Here is a 12,431-nt window from a genome sequence, read left to right as displayed (position 1 = left end):
GAGTCTCTTCTGTAACCACTGTCTAGCCACTCACTCCTCACTCTTTCCCCCCTGTTGAGGGCTTTGCACCCCATTGGGTGCTGTGACCAAATGGAATGAACTGGAGAATCTCATGAGTTGAGTGGGAGATACCTGAGGGTATGGAAGTGTCCTCTTACTAGAAAATCCTTTCTCCTTTCCACGTGAGAGGATTTTGACAAATCGGCTGATCATATGCCTGTGTACCGATGGAGCAGGCATTAATGGCAGTAGATAGTTTATGATTAGATACGTATCATGCACTGTCTAAAGTACCATAAATGAATGTTTTAGAGAGAGGAATAGCTGTATACGCTTTCACATGGCCTTATGTCAGTATATCCATGTTTTTTCCCCTAAAGTGGTAGTGGCTTGCTCTGTATTACTTGTTTTGCTCTAAGTTTCTGTTGCTGCATAGTGGTTACCTTGGCATGTTCTTTCGGTGGTGAGGCTGGGTGGTTTCCATGATGAGTCAAGCAGCACAACTGAGTGAGATCAGTGTTCCGCTGGTAACGTGGGCCATCTCAGTGAGCCTTAGATACCTGGAGCTGTCCCAGATTTCTACCTCACTTAAAGATAAGAGCCCTAGGTGGAGCTACATCAGTGATTAAATACAAAATGAGTATGAATTAATTAATGATGAAACATGATGAGCTCAAGGATTCCTAGCTGTAAAATGGAATTAGGGCTATAAGCATATAATAAATGTTTAATGACTGCAGAAATCGGGACAGAATTCGATACAACCCTTTGCCTCAAACCTGTAGGTGTTTTCCCAGCCACCTCCTGTTCTTTGGCAATATTGATCCAAGTCTTTTGGTTCATTTCTCCTTATCCATTTTAGATGAGCTAATGGTTGCTAGCTTTAAACCCAGAAAATGCTTTTCCTAATACCAGTCGAATTCAAGAGGCTGGCATGAGGTTCTCCTTTAGAGCTAGCATAGAAATTCAGTGCATCCAATCTAGTTCTTCCCTTCATGATCTTTTCATAACTCAGTAATAAATCTGTGGATTTAAAAATACATTAAGGTGAACAAATGTCCCAGATGAAGGGGGCAGCCAGCTGTGTGTCTGGCCCTTTGATGCTGTCAGATGGTGAGACCTTGGAGTTTCCTAGACAGGAAAACATGTCTCTGCTCCATCAGAGCAGGACCCTTCTGTTTCAGCATCCTCTGTCCTGATTAGTATGTATCAGGGGCAAAACTGAGTGGCCCCTATCAGGGCATGATGATTTGACAAGCTTTTTCATGTGTGCATCTCCTGAAATCCAGCCATCATCCTGCTTTGCTACTTTGCATTTGTTTCATGCTTTAGCTTTTTAGCTCACCGATTTCGTGCTGCTTATTTTTTTTAGTATGTGGCTTATAATCTCCTTATACATCCAGTGATGGAAGATCAGTGTCTCAGTTCTTCTGAATCCACAGCAGCTGTTGTTTTTGCCTTGAACATGTATAGCATCTAATAATCAGATCTAACACATTATCTTTTCCTCATTCCCTTTACTGGATTATTTTTCTTCAGCAACTAGGCCTGTAACAAGTTCCATCCCAGGATATTAAGCTTTTACCAAGGATGATGGGAAACTTCAGAGAGGGAGCAGAGGCCTGAATCCTTCTGCAAAGCAAATAATAACACTTCAGTCTGGTCCTTGTTTCTCAGATTTGGATATTTGAGCCATGAGGGCCCAAGTTTCCTACTTCACATGGCAGGTCTCATCAGGAACTGCTCGAGGAGAGTAGCAGCGTTGAATCCAGTAGAGATGAGGCTGTCTTGAATCACTTCAAAAGGGACCCACAGGCTGAACTGCTTTAATAAGCTCTCCACCTCGCAGTTTACAGTAAGTTATTAATGCAGTAACTTCCAGCGTTGGACAGACTTTTAATGTTTTTTATAAGAAAAGGTTCACAAATCTTTCTCAGTAAAAAAGTTAATAAATGATAAAACTCTGAAAATCACCTTGCAAGTCCAGCAAGGCCAGTCTTTGCGATGGGTTTAGCTGCTATCTTATTAGCAATCAATCTGTGTTCAAAAGTGAAAATAGAGATGCCTAAACTTCTTTAATATATCTGTCTTCCAGGAGGAAAGCAGTGAATGCGAGGTGATGGATGTGAGGGTAGCCCGCTGTCTGCTCCTTTGGGCTGTGCACTTCCTCCTGGCCACGCCGTGCACCACTCTGAGGGTAAGTTTCACTAGACCGTGTTGCTCAAATCCCCATCCCACCTGACCTTGAACACTTTCAGGGAGGGGGCATCCTCAACTTCTCTGAGCAACCTGTTCCGGTATTTCACCACCCTCATCATAAAAAATTTCTTTATCTGATCTAAATCCACCCTCTTTCTGTTTAAAACCACTGCCCCTTGTCGTGTCACTACAGGAGGAAGTACTTCGAAGTACTCAGTACATTCAGTAGGCCCGGCAACCTCCAGCACAACTCTTGCAGTGTTAGAAATCTGCTGAAAGCCTGCTGTGCCCAGCAATAACAGTGCAATTGCCAGGGTATCGCATAGCCAAGCTTTGCTTCCAGACTGACAGGGTTTGGCTGGTTGTAGATGATAAAGCATTTGTCCAAGCAGCGATGGAGGCTGTTCAGGATTGCGCCTGGCTGTAGGACACACAGTCCCAGTGAGCGGTTCTGCCCGCAGGAGCCCGGTATGCCTGCCTTGGGGTCGCTTCCTAATCAGGAGAGGAACAACGCAGCTACTGGTATTAGTACAACTGTAGCTTTATCTTATGGCAAAAGTCATACAGATCGCATATTCTCATCAACAAATCACATATTCTCATCAACCTGAGAAACACTAGAGAGCTTAAGCCTTCACACAGGCTTTTTGTCTGAGGAGTAACTGCTTGAGGCTTGTGCAATCCTGTCCACTAGCTTAGTATGTCACTTCAGTAGAAGGGTGCAACCGAAAGCTTAATAGAGACAAACAGTTAGTAGAGAGTTCTCAATTGGTCTGTATGAGCAAGGGGCCATGAGCTCTGCATTCTGGACCTTGAAAAGACTTCTGGACCTCAACAGGACTATTTTGTCCTTGAAATCACCTTTCTGGTTTGTGCCAAGGAGTCATGTTCTACTTATTTATTTTAACATTCAATCTACATTCCACTTCTTATTTTTCAGGTACTCAGTAAGGAATCAAAGACTGGTAATCAGCAAGGTACAGTGAATAGCTATGTGTCTGTTAATTCTTTGTGAGATGTTATCAGTTATCAATACTTTACGCTTCTGATACTCACCTCATGGACCATGGTATGCTGTCTTACACCTTGTAACAGTATCTGCTTAATCTATTTTTCAGATGGCTGTATAAATCTCTTTCCCTGCAAAGTCAGTGGAGCCATTTGTATTCAGCCTTGTTCTCCCTCCTTCCATGGGGAGACACGCTTTGTCTGTGAAGACAGAAAGTGGCAAATGCTGACAGATGCCTGTGCAAGCCTGGATGTTCAGTCCCTTTTTCAGGTGAGGTAACTGCTATGCGTCTACTTTGGCCTATACTCATACTTTCTTGCAAAGACAACCCCTCCCTCCATACCTTTCAGTCTTGAGCAAAGGGAAGAAGATGGGATCCTGAAACACAGATTACTTTGATAACAGGCTTTGACTTCATCTTAAATCAAGTCATGGGAAATAAATTTGAGAAATTCCTATGTGGAAACATAATTCAGAAATGAAGTTGCCTTGTTCACGTGGCTAATGTTACTCATGTGGATGTAAACCAAGACAATGATACACTAGGATGAACCTGATTATCTGTAATAATCAGATGATTCGTGTAAATTCTCCCCAACTACAAAATAAAGAACTTCATTCAAGTCACTTCAAGATTAAGGCACTGCATTTAGTTCTTGCCCCTTCCTTCATGTGTGTTGTACAAGCAAGTCATTCTTCTGGGGTGAGCTTTGATCCTGGGTTTCAGGCAATCCGGCACGTTCTTTGCACACCCCAGTGCTGTACCTTGTGCCTGCTTGTAGCTGTAGCTTCACTTTTATTCTCAATTTTTTTTTCCTCCCTCCAGAGGATTACTGAACGTGAACTCCTTCCAAGCTCTGAAGGACATGTTAGTGTTGCTGGGGGACACCTTCCTTCTGCAGGGGAAAGAAATCCAGTGCATGGGAAGCCTGGAGATGGAGCAAAATATTTTGGTGCTGATGACCATGGGAATAGTAACTGCCAAGCTGATTTTTCATGCATCATCCCAGATATCCTGTCTTCACCAGCCGTTCCAGGAAACATTGCTGATATAGTGGAGTTGCTAAAGAAGATTTCACTGTTGTTATCAGAGAATGTCAATAGAGGAAAAATGCAGGTATTTACTTTTATGGGTTTCAAGAGGTTTTTCGGAGCTTGCCAGCACATCCCTACAGTGTTTTGTCCTTATAGCCACTATCCATTGAAGTGGTGGCTGTAAGTCACTTGGAGAACACCTGGAAAGAGTTTGCAGAGAGGGACATATTTTGTTGTCAGAGAAACTGTTTGACCTATTCATGTATAGTGAAAGTACTCTGTGGAATTCGCTTTCTTTAAAAGCAAAAGTTTCCAGGAACTGCTGTTATAGACATGGGAGAGCAGCGGAAGGAAGAAGTTGTTTTTCAAGTATGACACCATAGGGAAGGCAGCCTTGGAGATGCTGACCCACAGCTGTTTTCATGTGTTGCACAATAGAAACTAAAATCTTTCCCTGATGAACTCAGGGAGATGAGGGAACAAATATAGGGAGGGTGATGTAAAGCAGACCTGCATAGCAGGTCGGTGTCTGGAATAGAACTTAGGTGTCCTGGTTTTTGCTTTATACTTGTTTCTCCAATCACCTTTTAATCTGTGATATGAAGAGGATAGGACAATTCTGGTAGTGGCCATGCCAATGAGATGTTTGAGTTTGACTGGGATGGATCATGGGATCCTGTTCATTGTCAAAGAAGAATATTCCCTTTATAGAAATCACTCTTGAATGAAATGAGCCTTTCTGGAGGCCCCGCCAGTGGAATAATAGTTGGCTTCTTTTGACATAAAAAAACCCTTATTTTTTTCTTGTTTGTTTCAGAGCTACAGCAGGATAGCAAACCATATTCTGAACAGCTCTATCATTTCCAACTGGGCTTTTGTAAAGGACAGAAATGCCAGTTCAGTATTACTGGACTCAGTGAATTTATTTGCTGGGAAACTTCTTCTAAGTAATGGGTCGGAAAGTATACAGGAGCACTTCATCTCTACAAAAGGCTACAGCATACATAAAAATACTTCTGGAAAGAGCTTTGATTTTTCTATGGGGTTCAATAACACAGGCAGTATCACTGGGCGAGTGGTCATTCCAGAAGAAGAGCTTCTGAAGTTACCGAAGACTTCCAAAGCCATCAGCATTGCATTCCCAACGCTTGGAGCCATTATAGAAACCAACCAGTTGGACCCTGTTTTTGTGAATGGAATGGTGTTATCAGTGTCTCTGCCAGAAGAGCTCCGGCATATTTTGCTCACCTTTGAAAAGATGAATAAACTGGAGAACATCAAGGCTCAGTGTGTTGGGTGGCACTCTACTGAAAGGAGGTGGGATAACAGGGCATGCAAAATGAAGTCGGACAACATCAGCAGTGTTGTTTGCATCTGCAAGCATCACCGTCGGACATTCAAATCCTTCTCCATTTTGATGTCCCCCACCACGCTGCGAAATGCAGTGCTGGATTACATTACACGTGTAGGGTTAGGCCTTTCCATTTTCAGCTTGGTTCTCTGCCTTATCATCGAGACTGTTGTCTGGCATCATGTTACAAAAACAGAAATAACCTACATGCGCCATTTCTGTTTGGTCAACATTGCTACATCGCTTCTTATTGCTGATGTTTTGTTCATCTTAGCTGCTATTGTGCACAATACAGCCCTAAACTACCAGTTGTGTGTAGCAGCCACTTTTTTCCTTCACTTTTTCTATCTTGCCCTGTTTTTTTGGATGTTTACCCTGGGCCTCTTGATTCTCTATGGATTATTATTAATTTTTTTTAAGATAACAAGATCTGTATTCATAGCTACAGCATTCTCTATTGGATATGGATGTCCTTTGGTCATATCTATTCTCACTGTTGCTATTACTGAACCAAAAAAAGGTTATTTAAGGAGTGGAGTCTGCTGGCTCAATTGGTATGAGACGAAAGCCCTTTTGGCCTTTGTTGTACCTGCTCTGAGCATCATTGTTGTGAATGTGGTGGTGGTGGTAGTGGTTGTAGTGAAGACTGGGAGATCCTCTGTTGGAGAAGGCTGCAAGTCACAAGATTTGAGTAACATGATCCGAATTAGCAAAAATGTGGCCCTTCTGACACCTCTTCTGGGCCTCACCTGGGGTTTTGGATTAGCAACAATTGTCGACAGTCACTCTCTGGCATTCCATGTTACGTTTGCACTACTGAATGCTTTCCAGGTAAACTCTTTGAGACTGGGAGACTGAGTGTGCACTCAGACTTTGAGCCTGGGAAAAGGTCAAAAGGGTCAAAGAGGGGTTCGCAGCATGTGTTGTGCATGAAAAACAGGATCTAAGCTTTCCTTTTGACTCAACTATTTTACATGGTACATGCTCTAGACAGCCTGCATTGACATGGTAAATGCAGACAGGTAATGGAACAAACTAGTTGGTGTAAAATGTGATAAGGAATTAAGATGATGGTGAAGGACCTGGAGAATAAATCCTATGAGGAGCTATTGAAGGAGCTGGGACTGTTTAGTTGGAGGAGGAGGCGGCTAAGGGGAGACCTCATCACTCTCTGCACCTACCTGAAAGAACATTGTAGAGTTGGTGCTGGTCTCTTCTCACAGGTAATTAGTGACAGAACAAGAGGGAATGGCTTTAAACTCCAACAGGGGAGGTTCAGACTGGACATTAGGAAAAAAATTTTCACAGAAAGAGTGGTCAGACAGTGGAATAGGCTGCCCAGGGAGGTGGTGGAGTCACCATCCCTGGATGTGTTTAAGGGTCATTTGGATGAGCTGTTGGGGGATGTGGTGTAGGGGAGAACTTTGTAGAGTCGGGCTGATGGTTGGACTTGGTGATCCCAGGGGTCTTTTCCAACCTGAATGATTCTGTAGTTCTGTGATTCTGTGATGTTAAACATAAAATACACTGGTTAATGTCCTGCAACACTGGTTAATACACTGCGAAGATGTATCATCCTTATCAATTAACAAATATGCAGAAAATTCTCACTTGCCATTTAAGATGGTTTTGTTTAACTCATCAGTATAAACATCCAGTGTTAGCTGACATGCTGTTGTATACCCAGCCTGCCTTGGCTCTTCTCGGCTAATACGGCTACTGAGTGGGCTGGGAAAGTCCTGGTATGTGACCCATCAGTCCAGTTCATGATGAGAATGAGGATGAGTTATATATCCATTCTTGACATTCCCAGAGAACCCATGTGTCCTGGGTGGATAAAGTCATTTTGCGCATTGCTCTTTTCTGAGTCATAGGTGATGAAATCTATTCCTAAGAAAATGACATCTAGAAGGATTTAAGAAACATCATGTGGTTATGCTGGTTTTGTTAACTGGTTTTGCAATTTTTTAGGGATTCTTCATCCTGTTGTTTGGGACACTCCTTGACAGAAAGGTACTTGGGTCTCTTTAGCAATTATTCTGGATTATAAGAACACTTTCTACACTCTGAGAAACAGTTCCCTTTAATATTTTTTTTTTTTTTAAATCTACAGACAAGAGAAGCCTTGAGGATGAACTGCTTTTCATCAAAGCAGAAGTGTAGTCTAGCAAAGGTAAAGATTTTTTTTTTCCTTTAATGACTTAATTTACCAATTTACATACCTTCTTATTTGTACATGGAAAGAATGAAACAACACACTAAATCTTACCTAGCTTAACATTTTTCCAAGGCAAGTGCTTGCTGAAGGAAATACAGATATCTTGAAAGTATGTTGAGGATATTAAGCTTCTAAATATTACTGGCAATCCATAGATTTTTATGACAGCTACATAACATACTGCTGTTGTTACAAAATGAAAAATGGTAATCTCTTCACCTGTAAATATCAAAGCCCTTTAGGTAGAGAATGCCAATGATTTTTTTTTTTTCCCATCTGTAAAATAGATCTACTTTAAGGTTACTGACTAAGTAAGGAACAGAATGAGGAGTCCAAAATCCCAAAGTAATGACCTGTTTGCTCCCTTCACAAAAATATGGATCTGTATGACAGTAGGGCTGCTGTAGGATGTCAGAGAATCATTCTGCTTCCAGCTGAACATCAGCTCAGGATGGAAACCACTCAGAGCGCAACCAGTACATTTGGTGCTAATCAATGTTGTGCACTCATAAGAGCTTGAGTTTTTAAAATATCAGGGTAATTCATTAAAAGAAAATCCTTAAACCTTAAGGAAACAACTGTGTTTCAGCAGCTTCCTAGGAAAACACTGGCAGAATTGATGTGTTGACATCACTGACTTAGTGTTTCCTGTCTCTGCTGGAAAACTTTTATCTGCTGTTTGTTAGATTTCTTGTGGTACCAAGGCTTTAATGGTTTCACGCTGTATTTATAAAAAGGAATCCCCTTTAGCTGTCTCATAAGAATAGCCTGCAGTCCTCCTGCTATCTGCCAAAAGAAACTCTGTCAGTTCAGTTTGACTTTGGAAAAATAAAGCTATTTAGTTGCTTTTCTCCAGTTTGTTTATGAATCAGTCCTGATTCTAGTATTGAAAGCTGCAGAGTGTCTTTCAGTGACAGCGTGTCCAAATGTAACTTGGTTTATTAGATAAAAATAGAGGGGTCAAGGAAACTATACCTCCTTTCTGCTATCAGCATTGCCTGGAGTGCTTTGGGTCATTTGGTGCAAGAGAGGCTGCATGTTTGTGCAACTTCTGATTCCTCTTCTCTGCATCTCTCCTCTCCAATTTAGTTGTCAGCTGCATCCAGCAATGCTGTTATGTGCTAAATTTAAATGCAGTGCAGTAGGTCCTCTCTTAAAAAAAAAAAAAAAAAAGTAACAAAACAAACCCCCAAATCCAATAACAACCAAAAAGACCAACCCTCAATCTTCTGCTAAAATTAACTGTTTCCTACCTAACAGAGGAAAGAGAGAAAGGAAGCACTTGAGACTGCTCCAGATATAATAAATTGAGATTACAATTCCTGTTTTTACAGATCCAGGATCCAAATAACAATAAAGGTGTTTCACCTTTTGTCAGGATTGAAAGTCTGAAAGTTAAAATTCTCTCAAGGCACCACCAATATAATATTCTAGAAACAACGGGTGGAAATTTAACTAATCCTATGACTCAGCACCATTTGCTAAAAATATTAAGTGATCTCACTGGGCAAAACTTGATGTGGAAACCATGCCTGCATGTGCCTAAGAACTTGGGTCAATATTGTCACTCACCTGGGTGGAAGAGACCATATGTAGGTGTTTATAATTGCATAACAGAGGGTGAAAATGTTAGTCATCCATTTCTGGAAGCTTAGGTGTAAATATGGAGTTTGACTCAAGAGAGCTGGAAAAGTTTGTCACACCTGAAATGATTGTCAAAAAAAACCAAACCAAAAATAATTAAAAAATCTTGTTTCAAATAGGTTCAGAACGGGACTGTGTATCTGGGGGTTTAATGGTGAATATGTAACACATCAAGAAGAGTTATGCAGACTTGCTTCAGGTCTTCTTGTTTCTCCAGACTCATAAGAGCCCTCCTTCTGGGTCAGATTTTAAGATGACCATCTGTTGGCTTTTTTCGCAGGACTCTGAGGCACCCCCTGTTTGAAATGGAACCTCCACATACATGGATGATACACATAATCTGACCTGCTGATTTTTTTTCTCCTAGTCCTAACAGTGCACAGTTGTGGATCTGACCAGTGAGAGGAAAAGGAGCACTTCTTACACAGAAATCCTGGTTTGAGATGCGCAGAAGTGGCTGACCAGCTCGGAGCATGGACAGCACTGTCTTGGAGCACGACCATGGGAAGCATTGTGAAAACCAGAAGAGAAAAGGCCCTGAAGCTGCTGTCAGGAGCAGGAAACCATCAGTGTTGCTGTAACCCCTGGAGGAAACACTGATACATAAAGGTTGATTCTTACCTTTGAAAACTTCTGTGAGGAGAGTTTGTCTTTGTTTGCCATTTCAGTGCTTCAATTCCTTCTTTTTTTTCATGTCAGTGCAATAAGAAGCTGTACAGCATGTGGAGCTGTTCTAAAATTATTTAATTTTTATTGTGATGTACAAATGTTCAGTGTTAACTAGCTGGTTTTGGCTGTCTTTGATCAAAAGTGATTCTATTTGGTGACACTGTATTCCTTATTTCCATTTGTCCTCCAGACTGATGGACAATGTAATGCTATTTCTGCATTATAGCTGTTCTGTCCATCTCAGTATTTGTTCACTCCATCTCAGTACTTGTGTGTGTGTCAGAGGAATTGTACAAAGCCCTCTCTTTGGTCTGCCAGCACAGAATTTTCATTCTTTATCCAGTCCTGCAAGATGATGACAGTGATAAACAAGAAAGAGCACTCTGCAAATAATTAGTTTCCCTCTTTAGATGTGGAAAGCAAACTCTGAATATGCTTCAGAGTTGAATCAAGTGGATGGACACCTCCTGTGTTCTGTGCAATGTGCTAACCAAGGAAATGGTTCGTCCATGTGAGATGGCGTACCGGGTTTCACTAGAAAATCAGTCCTTGGTCTGAGAAACTGTTTCTAATGAAAGCTTTGACAGAAATGTTGTCTCTTGTCAGGACAAATCAGTGCTTTCAAATGGAAATAAAGATGAAATTGTCATTGTTTCTAATAAGTGTTGCTAATCCTTCTCTACCAAAAAAAAAGTAGATAAATGCCCTTTAATATTAGCTGATATTACTCAAGTCAGAAACCCCTCATCCCCCTGTGGCTTCACATATGTTTGAAATATAGAAGATTTAATTGAAATAATACTGTTTAATGTCATCAACGCCCCTTTACTGAAGAGGGAGAAAAATACCCTAGCAAATTAACTGAGGGTTGTGATGCATACTATAGAAAAACCCACAGTCAGATGTCTGAGGGGGAGAAGCTGGGGCTCTGGAGGGGGTGATCTGGAGGGCAGAGCTCTGCCCTGGGCTGTGAGACAGTTCTTCTCCCCAGGACTCTGTTGCTTCCTCGTGTCTTCCTCTCCTATCTTCTTTCTCATAGACTGCAGTCTTATTACAAGAGACTATTCCTGCTCCTTTCATACAATACATTTACACATTGGAGAGCTTTGATCAAATTGAGATAAAATTGGGCTTATGTTCTGCTATAACATAAACTTAAAAAGGCCATTACCCCAAAGTCTGCTTCTTGTTGTCAAGCAGCATCATCTGTGCTTTAACTTCTTTCTCTTCTTGAAGCACTTAGAGGGTGTTTTTTTCCTTCCCTTCCCCCCCCCCCCCCAGCTTTAAGTTACATGTATCTTGGAGTTGTCTCTGTCAAACCTTTTTCAGCACCAGTAGCATCTCCTCTAAGTCCTTGCACGGCCTTTTTCAATGTAGTATCAGAGCTATGTGCCTCTCACACTTGAGGGTTTTGTCTCGTTGTGGTGGTATTGTACACCTAATTTAAGAATTTAAAATGTATTTTAAAGAATAGTTCAAAGACTGGCACAAGGTTTTTAATGTCAGGTAAAGACGTTGGCCAGTGTTCAGCATCTGTCCTTTGCAGCCATGAACCCTTGTACAGGTACCTCTGTCACCTCTGAAGGAAGGGGACCACGTGCAGTTTGCAGCATGGAGAAAACAACTGCTTTGCACCTGAATTTGCTGCAATATATTTAAAAACACCTCTGTTTCCCACCACTCTTTGGGACCACATTTAATTCAGCTGGCATTTTTTATTCATTTGAGCTACTGTTAACAGTGAAATTTTATTAATGTTGGGATTTTTTGATAGTACCCGAAAATTTAAGAAAATTTGCCTCAGCCTAGCACCTTACCCTTCTCTCGTGTGTGCACACGTGTTCATGTTAAACCACAGTCTGTCACAACTGTGGGTTTATAGACAGTCTTGGATGAGACTTCCCATATTATACACACCCCCTCCAAAAATCCCAGGAAATTCATCAGGAGTCCTGCCCAGGCAAGAGCTCTGTGAAAGGAATCTGTTTTATCTGAAGTTTGCTGAGAAAAGTATCTAAGCTGTTTATCAAAGACTGTTTGAAGTATGGTACTTATTTTCAGAAGCGGACACACAGCAGAGTTTTCCCTGTATTTTATGATCATTTAGGTATTTAGAAATAACTGGGAGTTTACAGAGAACCAATTAATGGTACAGGATGAAGATGATCACTGAAGTTTTATTTTTAATACCCCAAAATTAAGCTGACCAGGAGCATTTAATGAATAAATGTTTTTGAGAGCTGAAAAGTGTAGCTGTCCTCTACGGGTTGTGAATTGGTATTTCTTTAAATGCTGTGGGCTGATAG

At 41.3% G+C, this 12,431-nt stretch overlaps 1 protein-coding gene across 1 annotated transcript; it reads left to right on the top strand.

Annotated features, from left to right (window-relative positions):
• Positions 1-2,112: 2,112 nt before the first annotated feature.
• ADGRF4 (adhesion G protein-coupled receptor F4) lies at positions 2,113-10,437 on the top strand. Its single transcript, XM_074820821.1, has 8 exons — positions 2,113-2,197; positions 3,140-3,176; positions 3,318-3,478; positions 4,035-4,325; positions 5,061-6,425; positions 7,566-7,607; positions 7,708-7,767; positions 9,824-10,437. The coding sequence occupies exons 1-8, from the start codon at positions 2,120-2,122 to the stop codon at positions 9,827-9,829; spliced, it is 2,040 nt and encodes a 679-aa protein (XP_074676922.1). The 5' UTR covers positions 2,113-2,119; the 3' UTR covers positions 9,830-10,437.
• The last annotated feature ends 1,994 nt before the right edge of the window (positions 10,438-12,431 follow it).

Source organism: Strix aluco, chromosome 3, assembly GCF_031877795.1.
Source record: "Strix aluco isolate bStrAlu1 chromosome 3, bStrAlu1.hap1, whole genome shotgun sequence".
NCBI classification, from domain to species: domain Eukaryota; kingdom Metazoa; phylum Chordata; class Aves; order Strigiformes; family Strigidae; genus Strix; species Strix aluco.
The sequence above is the reverse complement of the archived record's forward strand: the minus strand, read 5'-3'. Positions and strand labels throughout refer to the sequence as shown.